General features: G+C 41.1%; 1 protein-coding gene across 1 annotated transcript in view; it reads left to right on the top strand.

Moving 5' to 3' along the window:
- Positions 1-18,384, top strand: part of LOC108794608 (A.superbus venom factor 1-like) — a 74,022-nt gene that overhangs the window by 40,488 nt on the left and 15,150 nt on the right. Inside the window, exons 19-30 of the mRNA XM_018565688.1 lie at positions 186-271; positions 2,647-2,786; positions 4,097-4,303; positions 5,084-5,150; positions 5,474-5,560; positions 7,125-7,328; positions 7,834-7,909; positions 9,615-9,774; positions 11,748-11,849; positions 12,946-13,096; positions 14,293-14,456; positions 16,542-16,700. Coding sequence (XP_018421190.1) covers positions 186-271; positions 2,647-2,786; positions 4,097-4,303; positions 5,084-5,150; positions 5,474-5,560; positions 7,125-7,328; positions 7,834-7,909; positions 9,615-9,774; positions 11,748-11,849; positions 12,946-13,096; positions 14,293-14,456; positions 16,542-16,700 — 1,603 coding nt within the window. The remainder of the gene's footprint in view (positions 1-185; positions 272-2,646; positions 2,787-4,096; positions 4,304-5,083; positions 5,151-5,473; positions 5,561-7,124; positions 7,329-7,833; positions 7,910-9,614; positions 9,775-11,747; positions 11,850-12,945; positions 13,097-14,292; positions 14,457-16,541; positions 16,701-18,384) is intronic.

The raw sequence follows: 18,384 nt of genomic DNA, 5'->3' as shown, positions 1-18,384 counted from the left end.
GGAGCAGGGCTGATACTTGAGATACTAGACCAGCATTGAGCAAATAAGAGAAGTTGAATGTTGGGGTGATATACAGTTTAAGCTGCATTGTGTTATGTTTCACTATTGTACGGGGAGAAAAACATATTTCACAATAAAAAGACAATTCCAAAAAATTATTTTCTAATCAACTTTCTCCCACACAGGATTTCATCCAAGATTCTCAGCGTTTTCTTAAAAGACTCAATCACTACATGGGAAGTTTTGGCTGTGAGTCTGTCTGAAAACAAAGGTAAGTCTTTATATCTCTGATAGAATGGCACAGGTATTTACATTAAAAATAATGGCAGGTCTCTAGACCTTTAAGGAGAAGGAGCCTTGACTGCTGGAATCATTAAACTGGGAGGGGTCGGTAATATGGACCCTCTCCCTGTATGTGGGTGCCAGCGAGAGCTGATTGGTGAATAGAGATTAATAGGTGGGGATATGGAGATTAATAGGTGGGGATATGGAGAAGTGATAAAAAGCCTGAGGGGAGGAATTTCTGGCCTCTAGACATGTGCACTGCCAAAAAATTTGTTTAGTTTCGTTTAGTTTTAAATTCGGATTTGTGTTATTTCGTTTTTCGGGATTCGGGTGTGAAAGTCAATTCGGATTCGGAATTCGGATTCGGACGAAATTCGGTAGCGGTAGGTCGAACGTTCGTTTCGTTTTCTGTTCTTATTCGTTTCTTATTCATTTCTTATTCGTTTCGTTCGTTCGTAACATTTGAGGGGGAAAAAATATTTTTCTCCTTCTCTAATGTCACTTTGCTCCAACGAACGAAACGAATAAGAAACGAATAAGAACAGAAAACGAAACGAACGTTCGAACTACCGCTACCGAATTTCGGAAATGGAAATTCGGATTTGTTTGCATTCGTTATGTCTGTAATTCGTAATTCGGATACATCCGAATGTCCGAATTTCCGAAAATTCGTCCGAGTTTCGATTCGGAACGAAACGAATCGCACATGTCTACTGGCCTCTTGGGAGCTGACCAGCAAGCTGAATGTGCCCATCCACCCTTCCTCTTTTCTTTGAGTTGTCACACCTTTGTTGGCAGTTGTTGGACCTTGCCAGCTTAATTCGGTTACCACATTAGCCTTTGCTGAAATGCCTTGATGGTTGGACGCCTGTCTAGAACTGATGGAGAAGACAGGTGGTCAATGTTATGTTATAAGGTTATGTTGTTTGGGTGCTCACAGTTTTTCTGTGATTGGCACAATTTAATGGAAAAATGGAAAAAAGAGTTATGTATTATGATGTTAAAGTCAATAAAGCTGTGGCCTTGCTCTTCTAAAACTCATAAGTTGTCTAGTAGTTTATTTGGTGGTGGGAGAACAGGGAAAAGAAATTGTTCAAATTACGTGAGTTAACTATGATTCTCAGCAGTCATGTTGAAGATGTTTTTACCTAATGTAAAACAAAAAATTGCTTCCATCCTCAAAAACTGTCACATGCCAGACGTTCTAGCTAGTACCCCAATGCTGATGGACACAGGCATCTGCCAAAAATAAGTTGCTTCTTTTTGTGGAATTGTGGAGAAAAAGTGGAGCTCTCTACATCAGACATCAGACATGCCCTAGGCAAACTAACCTCCTAAAGAACGGGTTAGAGGTTGTACCGCCCCCCCGTACCTGTCCATAAAATGCTGACCAAAAGTTAAAAATCCCTCGCAAAAATGTATGAAACACTTCCCATATCCCAAAATCAAACTCTGTGGTTCACGCTTATAAACTATAAAAATCTCGTTATGATTCAGAATAAAGAACAGAATTGTGATTGTTTTTCTAAGGGGTTTATTCACTAAACTGCCAAAGGCAGCCGATTGAATAAATGAGCCGAAGTGAAGTGAGCCGAATGCTGTTCGGCTATTCACTTCAGCCTTGTACAGCTGATTTCAGCCGTACATCGGCTGCATCTCATCCAGATGAAGGAGGCATATGATATTTCTTCATGTAGGATGGGTGTGATTTAGGATGGATGATGTTTTCTCACGTAGGATGGCTGTGATTTGGAATGCAATAGTGTTTCCTAATGTAGGATGGTAATGATGTTTCCTCGTATTGGATGAGTGTGATTTAGTTGGAGGCGGTGCTTTCTCAAGTAGGATGTGCGTGATTTAGGATGGGATAAGGTTTACTCTTGTAGGATAGGATTGTGATGGTGTTTTCTCTTGTAGGATTGGTGTGCTTTAGGATGCGTTGGTGTTTTCTCTTGTAGAATGGATGTGATTTAGGGTGGGGATGGTGTTTTCTCTTGTAGGATGGGTGTGATTTAGGGTGGGGATGGTGTTTTCTCTTGTAGGATGGGTGTGATTTAGGGTGGGGATGGTGTTTTCTCTTGTAGGATCTGCATGATTTAGAATGGGATAAGGTTTCCTCTTGTTATGGTAGGCTGGGGATGATGTGTCTTCTTGTAGCATGGGTGTGATTTAGGATAGGTTGGTGTTTTCTCATATAGGATGGGTGTAATTTAAGATGAGTGTGACTTATAATGGGGATGGTGCTTCTTCATGTAGGATGGGTGTGATTTAAGATTAGTATGTTTTTCTTGTCCTGTAGGAAGATTGTTTTTGGTTGAAGATTTTTCATGTTTATTTTGCTTTTTGTGTTTTCATTGGCAGGAATCTGTGTGTCTAAACCACATAATATTCAGGTCGCGCTATCCTTCTTCATTGATCTCCGACTTCCATATGCTGTAATCAGGAATGAACAAGTTGAGATAAGAGCCATTCTCTACAACTATGGCAACAGTAAACAAAGAGTAAGTTAATCCGTTTATCAGGTGATAAACAAGCCCAGGTGATAACATGAAATGAATGGCTTATATAGTAGAACATGATTCATATCATGTTTATCAATAAAATTTTCTATTATAGATTTGAGGTTATATCTATCCAAAATGTACTGTTGAATAAAGGCTCTTTATATCTCTTATCAACTCCTGCAGAAAGATCTTAGCACCTAAGGTCCTTTCTATGGCCATTATAAGATGGGTTCATTATCTCTGATGGAATTTCCATAAGTTTGTTTATTTTTCTGTACAGAGAATGCAGCATTAGGGATGATGCACCTTCATTCAGCTTTGTAATGACTGAGGAAATTGGGCAGGAGGTATAATAATAATAATAATGCGCTGATTGATATTTCAAGCCATTGAATCTTATAACATGTCAAAGTTCTATCTGTCATCCTTTAGGGCCCATGCAATAATAGTATAATTGTGTATAAGGAAGATCACAGAACATAACGTGATCTTATACACCTAAGAGGTCACCAGGAGTCTTTGGCCGGATTACAATTTAAATGATCTCTTATATTTGGATTGCACTGAACTTTTTTTAAAATAGAACTTTATTAAAATGGCACAAGTGAAATTTCTTCAAGTTCTACGGGCACACCGGCGTGTGAGTCAATTGTACTGCATCACATCCCGCGGCTTTGAAAAAAGTACTGCATGCTGTACTTTTTCAGCGCATTCAACACCGCATCGCCCATGTTGTGAACCAAACCCATCTGTGACAAAGCTAATTGACTTCACTTGCGTTGAGGCTGCACTGGAAAAAAAGGCCAGTGAAGCCCCAACACATATGGTGTGAATGGGCCCCAAGTCCTGTTGTGGGCTGGCAACAAACACAACTTTTGTTTACTAAATGGTTTCAGTTCTGTCCAGTTGTCTTTTGCTGAACTACTAAAACCTCATTTTCACAACATATTTTTATAATTTCCCTATAGTCCAAGATACGAGCTGTGAGAGCTCATTACACTCATAGAGGGCTTATTGTGATAATGCAGAAAGTGTGTACAGGAAATGTGCGAGATGTGTACAGTACACAGAACACCTCAGAATTTCTGGCATGGTTGACAGATATTTTGCACTTATTGAACAGATGTAACAAAACATTTTCAATGGCATATAGAATCGACCACAAGGGAGTAGATACGAGTCTATTGTTAGGGTTTACATACACTGAAGTTTATGAATTTGCAAACTTTGAAAAAAAGAGCACAGTGGTTCCCGAAGGTCAAATAACGCTCATGTGCTTTTTGTATTTATATTTTTGTCTGGTTTAGGTACGTTTGGAGTGGACTTACAATGAACAATTCTGCAGTCTCGCCACTTCCAAGAGCAAATACCGTCAATTTGTGGATGTAAAACCCGCCTCATCCGTAGCCGTACCCTTTATCATTATTCCACTGACCTTGGGCTTTCATGATGTAGAAGTGAAGGCATCTGGGCAAGGTATCTCAGATGGTGTGAAGAAGAAGCTGAGGGTCGTGGTGAGTGAGAACACATTATGTTAGAGCCTCATTAGGTTTTTATTGCTATCTCGGTGTCTTTGTTTCGGAGAAAAACAGGAAGTGATGGTAACTACACAACAAAAAATTAGGATGCAGTTGTGTGTTCCTATTAGTTTTGTATAATAGTCATCTAACAGTAATAAATTTATGAGCCGCCAGGCACAAGTGTGCGTATTTGCACAAACGAAACCAAACAACCAAAACTCTAGGTCCTTTTTTTCCCCCTACATCTCGTGTCTAGGAACTCATATGTACACAATCCATATAAAGAAATATATTACCAAAAATTTCCTATAAGTACAACACAGCTTTAGTTACCCAAAATCTTAAAATACAGTTTCAATCGTAAGGCAGGATCCCACATATATAAAGTGTATAAAGTCTCAGATATTAATATAGAGGAGCATCTCACAATTGGACATTCCCTCATGGGGTTTTAGCTCAGGGGTATTAAAAATGTTGAAATGTATTAATACTTCACCATGTGTTAGGATAAATTAACACCGGCACATGGCAGGAAACATGTCATCAGCATGGCCAACCAAGGTGACCAAAGATCTTGAACCTGGAAGAAGAGACGAAGATGTTGGCACTGATAAGGAAGTTCAAGGACATCACATCGCTGGAAGAGAGGTGAGTATATTTTCACTCTAAGAAGACCAAAAGGAAGCAGATAAGAGAACGTCATTGTTACGGTTTACATACATTCAAGTTTTTGTAAGATAAAGTCTGATGTTTTATAAATGTGTTTTGTTTCAGCCGGAAGGAAGACGGGTTGTGCAGACCTTAACAAATGTCGTCTTAGATCCCGAAGGAAAAGGAAAAGGTCTGTAAATTTCAACTACATGTTGTTGCTCAGTAAATCCTTCTTAGAACAGAAGATATCACATGTCTCATTACATCACATATGCCAAAAATAAGAGGATTATTCATGACAGTGGGCGGGGCCATGCAAATCATTGCTTTTCACCCCATAGACCAAAACTGAGCAAATAAAATGAAATGAATTGTTGGGGTTTACATAGACTATAAGCACGGTGTAATGTTTACTGATTACATTCCTGGAAGTTGATCCGGGGACAATGTTAACATAAAAACCTGGGGTGAGCAGATGCTTTATTGTCTAATGTTTCTCTGTTAATGTTTCAGGCGGAGTGCAGGAGGAGTTAATCAAAACAGTAGATATCAAAAATATTGTTCCAAAAACAGACGTTGAGACCATTGTCACTGTCCAAGGTAAGTGTTTCAAGAAGCAATATTTATATCTAGTCCCTCAACAAAATCGCACTGCACTCTCCGAGAAATGACAACGCTCTCTATATGATAACATTTGTTTCGGGGTCTGTTTCTAACAGTCATTTAGATGCAAACGAGTTTAACAATTCCTGGACCTGGTGTCGACTTCTCATCCCCCTCTGCACAACATTGCTGAGAGATCAGACAAAAAAATATAACATTTTAGCATTCCCTGCAGCCCATCCAATGTGCATGGACTGTGCTCGTCCCCTTCAGCTGCTGGATGGGTCTGTGCCTAGAGGAGATACATAATCATCTCCATGCATTACCCACATTTACTCCCAAATCTCCCCATCTAGATCATGCCCCGGCATTGATACTTTATTTACTTTTACCTTGTTTCTGTATATATACTTTTTTCTGGCATATTTACTTTTACCTTGTTTCTGTAGCAAGAAACAGCTTTTATTTCTCCCTGTGATATGATCACCAGGTAGCTCAGTTCTCATTGATGTTGGCATGCCCCCAGAAATACATCTCCAAAAAGCTCTTTCCCTACACACTGGGTGTGGGCAGGCTCTTGAGAGTCAAGGTAGCAGCATTGTTTTGTTGGGAAATTAAAGAAAGTATGGTCCATGAATATCTTCCTACAATATATGTGTGCATATTTACAGCCACCTTTTTTTAAATAACTGTGCTTTGTAATACTCCATTATCCAATACTTCTACTGGTCCACTGCAATCATGTTCAGTCACCTTATGCCAGTGTGCTTCTGGTTGTGTCCATTGGGCTGCCTGAGGACAGGTAGACTAAACTGTGGCTGCTTGGCATCACGCCCTTACTGGTCCAACTAAAAAGCACAATGTGGCCATACCGCAGCTTTTAAAAAAAGCGTTATGCTTGACAAATGTGCTTTGTGCTCCACCACTTTCCGGATCCGGAGCACATAGAAAGGAATGCAAGATGTAAAAAAAAAGCCAGGAGAAGAGTATGGTCATGATCAACCTTCCAATTACAGAGTCTCTCTGCAGCGTTTAGCAATATTGAATTGTATGAACGCAGGCCACGGTACTGAGTAATACCACAGGTTATAAAAGAGCAGCGGATAGTGTTATTTGCTCTCCGTAATACATTGGTCTCTTATTGTCCACACACAGCTGAGCTGTTTAGCTCATGGCAGACTCGCACAACTTGTTTTGTGGCAAATGTTAATGGCACAGTTTAGAAGCAGCAGTTCTACATACTTGGTTGGGCTTCAAGACCTTCCTGATGACTGTTTTGGCCATTGAAAAGATTGATTGGCTGGTTGTGGGCATATATCGATGGGGGTCAGATGAGGACAGTAGCAAGACCCAGGGCTCCTGTGCTCTCATGGCTCACAGTGGTGCTGGGACCCACTGCAATCCTTATTCAGTGTTGACTGTGGTGCACAGGTGGAACATCTAACCCTTTCTATCCCCAGGTAGGTTTTTTTTTTTAAACCCAGCAATTAGTTAGAAGGGTGGGGGGGTAAATGACGCATTCTCGGAGATCAACTTTAACTCAGATCTTTGCAATTCTCAGGTACATCAATTAGTCAACTAGTGGAGAAATCCATTGATGGAGCCAATCTGAATCACTTGATCACTGCTCCTTGGGGTTGTGGAGAACAGAACATGATGAGTATGACTCCTACTGTGATTTCCACTCATTATCTGGATGCTACCGGTCAGTGGGAAAAAGTAGGCGTACAGCGCAGAACAGAGGCCCTCCAGCACATCAGTAACGGTAAGAAAGAGATGTCTGTACCTTCCATATGTACTGTGGTGGACACATTCTACAGTGGACCCCCAGTAAAACTCATAATTATTGTTCCATGAATTGTATGTGCATGTCCTTTGTCATGGGGGTATGACGGGACTTGGATATTTGGATATTGAGTGTTAGAAGGGGTAGGGCTAAAGGAAATAAAGCAGAACAAAAGCCGAAGAACAGGTATCCCCATTGGAAACTGTAAAATTTTGGGATTTCCCATCAATTTCTGCCCCAGTGACAATGGTCCCCAGGATGAGGGTGAACCTCCCCAGCAGGGACACAGAAGATTTGTATTTCAGAGAAGTAATGAAAATGCTTTTTTTTGGCTCATTATTACAATGGCTCATGTTCACGGTCTGACATGGTATCTCTCCCAGTTACCATTGCTTTTGTTTTTTGTTTAAATATGCAATAAAGTAACCTTAACACCATTGTTAATAATATTTGGTTTATTAATTGATTGCTTTTTGGGAAACAGGAATAACAAAACAGTTGACATTCCGCAAAGCAGATGCTTCCTATGGTGCCTGGATTGACACACCATCAAGCACATGGTAATAGAGACAACTTGTCGTGACTGCATTGTATGCCTTTATTTTAAGTTTGAAGTCAAGTTAAAATTGTTGTTTTTTTTTGGATAGAGTGAGCAAAAGTTAGAACTCCTGGCAAATTTGTATTTCTTTAAAATAGAATATTCTCAAAAAAGGCCTATACAGTCTCCCACCATACAGAGATGTTTAAAATCTGCCTATTATATATTTACAATAATAAACTTGTCTAAAGAACACTTGTGAACTGTGGGGTCACAAGGGGGATGCATGGGGTGCGGTCCGCACCAGGTAGCACCATTGGAGGGGGTGACACTAAAATGACTGGCAGTCATTTTGGTGTCACACCCTCTGAGAAGTCGAGCACTCAGTCATGGACCCAGAGCCTGACAGTTGCACGAGAGAGGAGGGGATCCTGCTGGGTGAACATCCCCCTCCTCTCTTGCATGATGATGCCGCTCATGCGCAATGATGTCACATACGCAATGGCATCACGCTCTGGGTGGCAGCACGCCTGGGGACGCCCCTGCTTGTGGAAAACCAAAAACACAATTACCATATATATAAAATAAAGAAAACAATCTGATTCCTTGGCTGGACAATTAAAAGTCCAACCTAAAAATTAATATCCAAATGAATTTGATAAGACTAAATTCAGTTTTTTTAGTTCTTTGTCCCCTCTATTCAAATCTTAAAATGGCTGGAATTTTACATTAAAAAGATCCTGACATGTGCGATTCTTTTAGTTATGAATTGAAATTCGGATAAATATCGGCATATTCGGACATTCAGATGCATCCAAATTTCCGAATGAAAGGAATAATGAATCTGAACATATACAAATTTTTGATAACGAAAATTTCAGATGCATCCAAAATTGTTTTCAGAATATTATTCAGAATAAATTGAAGTTGTTAAAAGTAAAAAAACACAAAACAGCATGGAGTCCCCTCCCCAATTTATCACAGACCCTTCAGATCTGGTAGGAATTATGGAAAAAAAAAGCATGGGGCCCTCCTAAAATCCCTTACCAGACCCTTGATCCGAGCAGCAGCCTGGCAGAGCAGGAAAGGGGGCACCCACATTACTACTTTCCAGTTTAGGTTAAGGTGTTGTGTGTTTATTTACTATTTTACTGTTTATTTGGTGAATGAATAGTGGTAACAACTGCCCCCTTTATTTACCAGATTCCTATAAGCCCTTCTGCCCACTGCTCCCCTCAACCACTAGGCCAGGGTTGTGGGGAAGAGGCCCTTGTCCTCGTCAACGTAGGTACAAGGTGCTTTGCCAGGGGGTCCCTTCCCATGTTGAGGGCATGTGGCCTGGTGTTGTGATTCTTATCCTTTGTGAATTGAGCCTATTGTCAGGGAGAGTACTATGAACTCAGTGAAGGGTAATAAATACCTGTCAGTGTTACATTTAAATATTTCTTGACAAGCATGCATTAAACATTAAAATATATATCTGATGTTAGGTCCATTTCAACTTATTTTCTGAATCCTCCAATGAAAAACTCAAGAAAAGACAGAAATGGCTATCTCTCAGAAGCTTTGTGACTCCTCCTGTGCTTATGTTGTCTGCTTCCCTGCTTAATTTGACTCCACCTGTGTTTATTCTGTCTACTTAATATGATTCCACCCATTGCAATATGATTCCTCTTGTACTCTACCTTCTCTGGCTTACTACTTTTATTATGATTTGTCTTCCGCAGGCTCACAGCTTATGTTGTGAAAATTTTTGCCCTAGCTCAAGGGCTCATCAACGTTGACAGAAATGTACTGTGTGACTCTGTGAAATGGCTTGTATTGGAGAAGCAGAAACCAGATGGCTTATTTGAGGAAAATGCCCCAGTATACCATCAGGAGATGGTGGTATGTACATTATAGACGTGCCTTTATAAAAAAAAGGACTCTTTTGTTTACCAAAGTGTTACTATTATTATTATTATTATTATTATTATTTTGCCTTTGCTTGCAGCTTCAATATTTTAAATGGGTATATGTTTCAAGTTATAATGTTTAAGTTGATTTTTGCTCTCAAGGTATCCCCATCGTGTGATATCTGCTGAGGTAACAGTCGGCTCAGACTCTGTTAGCCAATGTTCAATAGTGCAGATGCTGAAGGAATCCTATATCTCCAGAAACCAGCCCTAGATCTGACTCATCACTTGGAGTATCTAGGCCTAATCTTTCATATGGCCCTGTCCACGGTCTTCCCTTGTCACAATCTGGGATCCGGCTCAAAGTCCACAAAACAGCAGGCAAATTTGTGGTATAATTGGCCGGGTTTGTTACACAAGCAGACAGTAGTAGTATAGGAGCAGGCAGAAGCGTAGTCAGCATACAAGCTGAGATCAGTAGCCAAAGGTATCAGGTATGAAGTGGAAGACGATGAGAGTAGTCAGTGAATCAGCAGCCAAAGGTCGGTACACGGGTAGCAGTATGAGAGGATTATCACAGAGGGAGCAGAAAGCAAGATATTGGCAGGAGCACAATAATCTAGCAAACAGGAAGTGCAGAGGCGTGGCTTATATAGGAAGTTCAATGGAGGAGCAAGGAGTTCAGAGTGGGGATGCACAGATCGAGTACCAGTGCAGATACTTGGCATTTTCATGAGAACTACCAGGGTTGCAGCGGTTGCAGCTGGACCTAGCTCTGGCACTCCACCACTGTCCTGAAATCATTAGTCTGTATTGTTTTAGAAAAACTGTCACATGACAATAAACAAAAATGTATCAGTACTCGTACTTGTAAGTACTCGACAAGTACCAGTACTCGTACTCGCAAAACTGGTATCTGTACATCCCTTTATTTATATTTATAAAAACAAAATCATACATTAAAGCAGAGATGTACAAATCCCAGGAGCTCCGAGTGCTCCTTACAAATGACAGCTGCCTCCTAATTTTTGAATTTTTCTCTAGTGTAGTCTTGGAGCTCAAAAGTATCGGTACATGTTCTCGTACTTGTACCGAGTACTGTACTTGGTATCTGTGCAACCCTAGTTCAGAGTTAAGCAGAAACTAGGTTTACCTGAGGATTACACAGGAGATCAGGCAAGGAGCTATCCAAGGTTTCAGAGTGGCTCAGCAGGTACAGACACAGCAGAGGCCCTTGGTTCAGATCCAGATCCTGACATCCCTTCTCAATACTAACTCCAGTCTCTCTGCTCCCGAATTCAGACCATATAGTTCAGGAGCCTCCTAATCATCTTGGGAGATCTACCACCAAGCATGGTCTTGTTGGTCAGGCATATGGGATGAAGCGAATTAGACTGCTTGACCCACTCTACCAGTATGTTCAGTTGCAATAGTCTGGGGTAAAACTGGGCAAATGGGACTTCCTTGTAGGAGATAAACTTTAGGCCTTAAGCAAATGGTTGGGTGGCTCCTGGACCACAGGGTCTGAACGTGGGAGCCAAGAGACTGGAATTTGTAAAGGGGAAGAAAGAAAACATATGTAGTAGAATGCTAAACCAAGGAATTTTCCAGATCCTTTTTTTTCTAGATCTTCTAATTATCAACTGCTTTTTATGCATAAAAAAATTGAAGTCCATATCAGAATATTGACTTTTTCTGACTTGCTAAGTAACATGAATGTGAAAAGTGCCTCCACTAATTTGACTTCAGCAAACTGAAGTCAAATTTGTTGTGAACATGATTGGTTGTGGTGGGTTACGTTACACCAACACTACCCTTGACTCTGCTTTACTACTTTAAGCCTGAGCCAGTCACAGCAAACAGCTATAGTGGCCTTAAACTGTCAATTTTTATGCTCGGATTATATTCCGTTATAGTCATGTAACTTCATAACTTCAAATATTTAAGTATGTTTCTCTTGTACAGGGTGGTATTACAAAAGGAGCTGTTGAACTAGATTCTACACTCACAGCATTTGTCCTTATCGCTATGTTGGAAAGTGAGGAATCCTGTACTGGAACTGTAAATGTAAGTAGTTAAATTGTCTCTTGACTGCCCTAGTCCTAAACACTGATATTGCCAATGGAAAGACTCTCATTCTGTATGTTATCTGACTGTGTGTGGACAACTTAACGCATATCTGAACTTTTTTTCGTAATTTGGGAATGGTTTAAACTCCTGTCAACTTTTTTTGCTGACTGTACCCTTTGGGGGAGATTTTTTCTTCCATTCCTTCCTTGAGACGGAACAGGATGTGAGAGGGAATCTCTCCAAAGGAAGGAAAATCCTCTTTTAGAATATTGACACCATATGCCCCTATTGGGAGATTCCCCTTTATTCCTGCCCTGGCTTAAAAATCAAATTACTGGATTTTTCTCATTTGCAGTAACAGTGCTTACAAGGACAAAGAGAGAGAGTGAATCTCACCCTGATGGTACATAGATAGCAATACATAAATAAATAAATAAACCTGGCAAGGGTTCTATTCCTTCCATGCTCCATCAAAAACTAAAACAATATTTTGCTTTTTGAATAAGATGGACAGGTGGAGGAAATAGTAGATGGGGAAAGATAAAGGGATGGTAGGATGAATGGATAAGTGGATGGAAGAGTAAACAAATAGATATGAGAGAAGATGGACTGTTCTATAGATCCAGATGGCTGGGTGAACAGAAGGATGAATGGATTGATGAGTGGACTGACAAGTGGATGGATGGACCAATAGATGGTTATAAGGGAAGATAGATCAAAATATAGATGGGTGGATGAAGGATGCATGGATGAATGGAAAAATATATGTATGGATGTATGGATGGAAGGATAGGTGTACGGATTGATGGGCATATCGGTTGGCATATATGAGACAAAATGCATGGAATGAGGGCTGGGTAGATGGACAGATCAACAGAACAATGAATGTACGAGAAAGGCATGGATGGAAGAATGGACAGATGGATTTAAATAAGAATGTACAGGCTTAAGTGAAAAAGAAAATACTAAATATACACACCAGCCTATTGTTTGTCCTACAATAAAAACATGTAATTTTTATATATTTTTTAATATTACTTCTTAAGGCATTTGTGCTAATAAACATGATGGTAATCTATTTTTTGTTCTACAGAACCTGCGAAACAGCATTGACAAAGCTATAGCATACATTGAGCAGCAGTATCCAGTTATCAATAAACCATATTCCATTGCCGTCACTTCTTATGCCCTGGCCAGAGCTGGAAGGCTGGTGAACATCAATAAACTCATGTCTGCATCTACAGGTATAATTCAGACTAGGAACACCTGTTAGGCACTAACAGAACTCACAAACATTTAGTGGAATCCATTATTGCTGTCTGAGGCTGAGATTAAATTTCTCACTTGCTGTGAGGACGACACCCAGGCAGAAGATGAGTGAAAATCTCCAGGAGACACTAAGACAGAAACACAACGCTGTCTGATGCTCTAGCCTTTCCCTGCTGTACTATAAAGTAGTTTTTATTGCTGTCTGTATCTCTCTTATAGATCTCCTCTTACTTCCTGCCCTGGTGGCACATTATCAGGAAGAAAGGATGTATCTCTCCAATGGGGCCACATATGGCAGTACAAACAGAGAGAGAGAGAGAGATTCTTATCCATCCCCACTCTAAAAAACGTTTTTGGCTGGAGATCAATAATACATTATATTAAGGCTAGAATTGGTGGGTGTCCAGGGCCCCAGACTACAGAGGGGTGCATTAGGATATTACAAAGTTAGTTTTTAGCTTCTCAAGCCTTTCATTTTTGTCAGAAGGTGATCAGCAAGGGCAGACTTTGTATTCCTCTCAATAAAGGTTTCCTTTAAGACCCTGATGCCCAACCTTCAGCTCCACGGCCACGTGTGGCCCCTTGGTACTTGGTGTGCCGCCCCTTACACACACAATCAGTCAACAGAGTTAAGGGAGCATCGATTGTAAAGAAGCTGTGATGGCAGTGATCTCTAGCAGTGTCATAAAACATTTCAGCAATCTCTAACTGGACTACAGTATGTCTCCAGTCTGCAAGCACACCTTTTTCCTGCCTGCAGTCTCAGACAATCTCCTGTAGTATGTCTGCAGTGACAGTCTTCTGTAGCATTACACCAACTGAATATTGTGTGTGGGTGCTGTAAGTGGACACAGTTGCAGACCCTTTTAGATGACAGTCACTGTACCTGGGCGTATTATATGTCAGCATCCCACGTGTAGCTTGCAAAGAGTATACCACTGCATAGGACTAAATCTGCAGTTCAAACAACGCCTTCCAAATCCTGCAGAAATGCATTATAAGAAGCAAAGCACAGATGCCAATGGACACCAGCCATTATGTATGATCCCATTAAAGTAGCAGGGAGGCCATGCCCTGAAACAGCCCAGGGTACAATTAATCCACTGTTGCTGAAGATGCATTTTAAACTTATTCTTGGTCACATCTAAATGCCACAAAATCTCTTTTCTAGGTAACAATCACTGGCAGGAACCCGGCTCCCACCACCTATCACTGGAGGCTTCATCCTATGCACTCCTTGCTCTTTTGAAAATGAAAGAATATGAGAAGGCTGGATTAGTAGTTCGGTGGCTTACAGAGCAGAGATTCCATGGGGAAGTGTGGGGATCAACACAGGTATGGGCTGCTGCCAGTAATCCTATCTATCCTTATATTCTAACCTATGCTTTCCTATAACATTGCTTTTCTAAGCCTCATTTCCCCATGGTGAAGCTAAAAAAGGAGGACTACAACAATTAAATCAAGTGTACCCCAACTACTATATCAACCAATAGGCTGCAAAGGAAAATGGAAGGGGGTGGGTTTAAAACTGGATTTGGGCTTTAAATCATTGCTTTGTACAAAATCTACCTAGAGGGAATTGCATTTTCCTGACTAAAACTGAAGATTATTGGGGGGTGATACAACATGGATAGTAAAACAACAAGAATTCTTACAACTTAAAGTAGACTTTCCACACATGTATTAATCTAACCCTCACCTACCTCCTCCCACCTCCCTCTGACAGAATTGCAGGACAATATATTATTTACTTTCTGTCTTGGTCACAGTGGTGACCAGAACAAATAGAGAGGTTGAATCTCCCCAACAGAGACACATACCGCCCTAAAATGACGCAGCCTGAGGTGGTTTCCTCAGGCGACATCTCAATGGATCAAGCGGGCCAAGAGCCTTTAGCAACCTGTTAACACTCTGTCCAGCTTCCCATCCAGCTTCTGGCAACCAGTGACGTCAGTGAGGGACTCCAGACAGAGCTGGACGCAGAGGTAGCAACAGCCACCCCACAATACCCCCAACTTACCAGTAACATTTGGCACTAGCACCCCCCCTTCCCTCCTTAACATTCATCACTAGCATCGCATCCCTCCCTGCCCTTGGACGGCAAATACTGTAGGGACATCCCTGCAGACAGCAATACAAATTTGGCAGAGTCTAAGCCTTCCCCACCTATCCAAAACGAAAAAACTTACATATACTATACATATACTTTTTTGTTCTAAAACACAGATTCTCGTGGTGAGGGAATGTTAAAGGAGAACTATGGAGTTAAGGCTTTTCCCCATAGTTCTCCTTAGGGTAACGGGAGGACACAAACTAGCGTCCTCCCGTCACCCTAAGCTCAGTATACCGCGAGCTATAGCTCGCGGTATACTGAGACGCCACAGTATACCGCGAGCAGTACTATACTGAGACGCCGCAGCTGAAGCGGATCCCAACAATTATGTCTGGATCCGCCCAGCTGCATGACTGACAGCTTACTCTGCCTATCTAGAGGCAGAGCCAGCTGTACCCGCCCCCTCCCCCGTCCGATCCGCCAGACGTCGCTGGCGGAATGGAGCGGGGAGGGGGAATCCAGCGCCTCCCTTGTCACGGCAGAGAGCTGTGACAGGATCGAGAGGTGAGCGAACGCCGGTATGTGTTCGATCACTTCTCGATTTACTGAGCCGACCTGTGACAGTCTCATTGTCACAGGGCGGCTAGAACTATGAGGTGAGTGAAAAGCACTCACCTCATAGTTCTCCTTTAATCAAATCTTTACATCATATGAGAGCAAGCGGTGCACAGGTATGCATTGTAGATATCCATCATGCCTGTCACTGACAGCTCTGGTCTCCATTAATATTTGGGAACCAATCAGTTTCTGATCATGTGATAAGTGTGACAACTATGACTCATAATTACCCAATTTTCTTAGAAAAAAAAAACCTAGTCCAGGCATCAAGCCATTTCTTTCTATGCTATTTTGCAACTATTAGGCTTTTTTTTTCCAATGATTTTTTTTTCAATTAAATACCACCAAAAGAAAGCTCTATCTGCCATAAAAAAATATATACGATTTATTTGTACAGTGTTACATGACGGAATCATTGTTAGTCAAACTATCACAGCATTGAAAACTGAAAAATGTCCGGGTAATGAAGGGGTATATACAGGCTCGTACTCAAGTTAACAGACCAAAATGGAGCCAATAAGAGAAGTTCATTGTTATGGTTTACATACACTTTCATAATACAAGCTTCTCAAGAACCTGATGCTGGTAAACTTCTCTCGCTGTTTATTGAGAAACTGAAATTCAGAAAAAGTTCCATCATAACTAAAGGCAACACAATATACCGATGCCAGTAGCCCTCTGCCCCTGGCATTGCTAATTATTCTGTGCAATGACTGAATGTACCTTTTATTTTTATGCTTCCATTATAGAGTACAATAATGATTTTCCAATCCTCTGCTCAATACTACCTGGATGCTCCAGGCCTAGCAGAACTGGAGATGGATGTCACCTTCAAACTTCCTGGAAGATCAGGAGCCACAAAAATTCGTCTAAACAACAACAATGCTTTGAACGCCCGCTCAGATCAGGTAGGACCCGAATAACTGCATAGTGCGGTCCCTGACAGCTAGTAGAAATAGAATATTTACAAAGTATTGGGAGTTCATTAAAGAGAGTCTGAACTGTAGGACAGGAAGTTGGACCTATAGCTCTGCATTCAGTAAAGCTTGTGCTTCCTGCTCATTGGAGAGCTCCAGCTCTAATTTAGCAGGGGGCGTGTTTGACTCCTGTAGACAGACCACTGCTTCCATACAGAGAGCAAGGGTCCTTCTCTGCAGAATGCTGGCAGGGGATGGGCTTTTCTACTCGGGATGTGGATGCTTTCCAAAGAAATGAACTGTTTCGTTTTGATTGACCTGGAATGTATCTAGCTGCTTTAAAATGAAGGTTCAGTTGAGCTTTAAATAAATAAAGAGACTAGTTCTTAAAGATTGATGGCCAGGCTAAATCAGTTAACCCCCAGTAAGCTTCAGCTTGTGAACACTGCCCTGCATACCTAATAAAATCAGCAACGCAAGAGGTTGTAAAAATCTCCTTAGCATATGCTGAAGATGCTTAATGCGCACAATATGGATCATGTCATACAAGTGTGTAGATGTGTACATATATATGTATGTATGTACTAAAATATATATACAGTATATATTGTGACAGGACAGTGCCATGTCACTATGGTGATTGGTGTGTTTGGCGCCTAGGACTCTCAGATGGGCTGAGAGGGTCCAGAAAACATATAGTGTTACAGGGAAAGTGCTGGGTTTCCAGTTCTTTCTGGGTTTTCTTGAATATAAGTGGGATCTGGGTCTCTGGAGATTTCTAAAGGTGCCCATACACCTTACGACCATCGCAAGACTTTTGTCTTGCGATGGTCGTATGCTTAGTGAAAGCTCGTACGATCTGCCCACCTTGGACGGCCAGATCGTACTTGCGATCATCGAAAGCCCGCCCCGCTGAGGGGCGGGCTTTCGATGACCGCAATGCAGAATGGGCAGTGTGCGCTTGAATACTATGGTATACAGATGCAATTGCCAAACCAGACTGTCCAGGTGGCTGATAACAGCCCTATTAAGAGAGTGGACAGAAAGGAAGAGGCAGTCAGCGGTGCAGGAGTACATGCAGAGCCTGGGAGACTGTGTGTATGTGACGCATGAGACACTGAGCTGGAGTCTGGCTGGAGAGGCTGAGAGGGTCTGTGGCACGGAAGATAGATAGAAGATGTTGCTTGAAGATACACCCTGTTTGTGTCTGTTTGCTGAAAAGAAGCAATTTAAGTTCAAGTACTGTTTGGAGGAGTATAAAGTTGTCTGGCTAAGGATCCTTACCCTAAACGTTACAATATATATATATATATATATATACACACACCGGTATATATATAAATATATATATATATATATATATACACACACCGGTATATATATATATTTATATATATATACCCATGGGAACCCCCGCACTCTCTTTGTAATGTCATCCACAAGAATATCAATACAAATCCAAAGTAGATAAAGGGTCGCTCACAGGTCTTGCAGTGGAAATAAGTCAAAGTATCAGCATTTTATTGTCAACATTTCAAGGGAGCTCAGTCCATGGTAAGCAGATACATATTTTCCATTATTTATTTAGTTAAATTGTATTTGATATTATAATGAATGTATTTTAGTCATCACTGCTATTACTACTATGTTACTTCAGTATACATTCCATTGTTAT

This window comes from Nanorana parkeri, unplaced genomic scaffold, assembly GCF_000935625.1.
Source record: "Nanorana parkeri isolate BGI_ZX_2015 unplaced genomic scaffold, ASM93562v1 scaffold874, whole genome shotgun sequence".
Lineage (NCBI taxonomy): Eukaryota > Metazoa > Chordata > Amphibia > Anura > Dicroglossidae > Nanorana > Nanorana parkeri.
The sequence above is the reverse complement of the archived record's forward strand: the minus strand, read 5'-3'. Positions and strand labels throughout refer to the sequence as shown.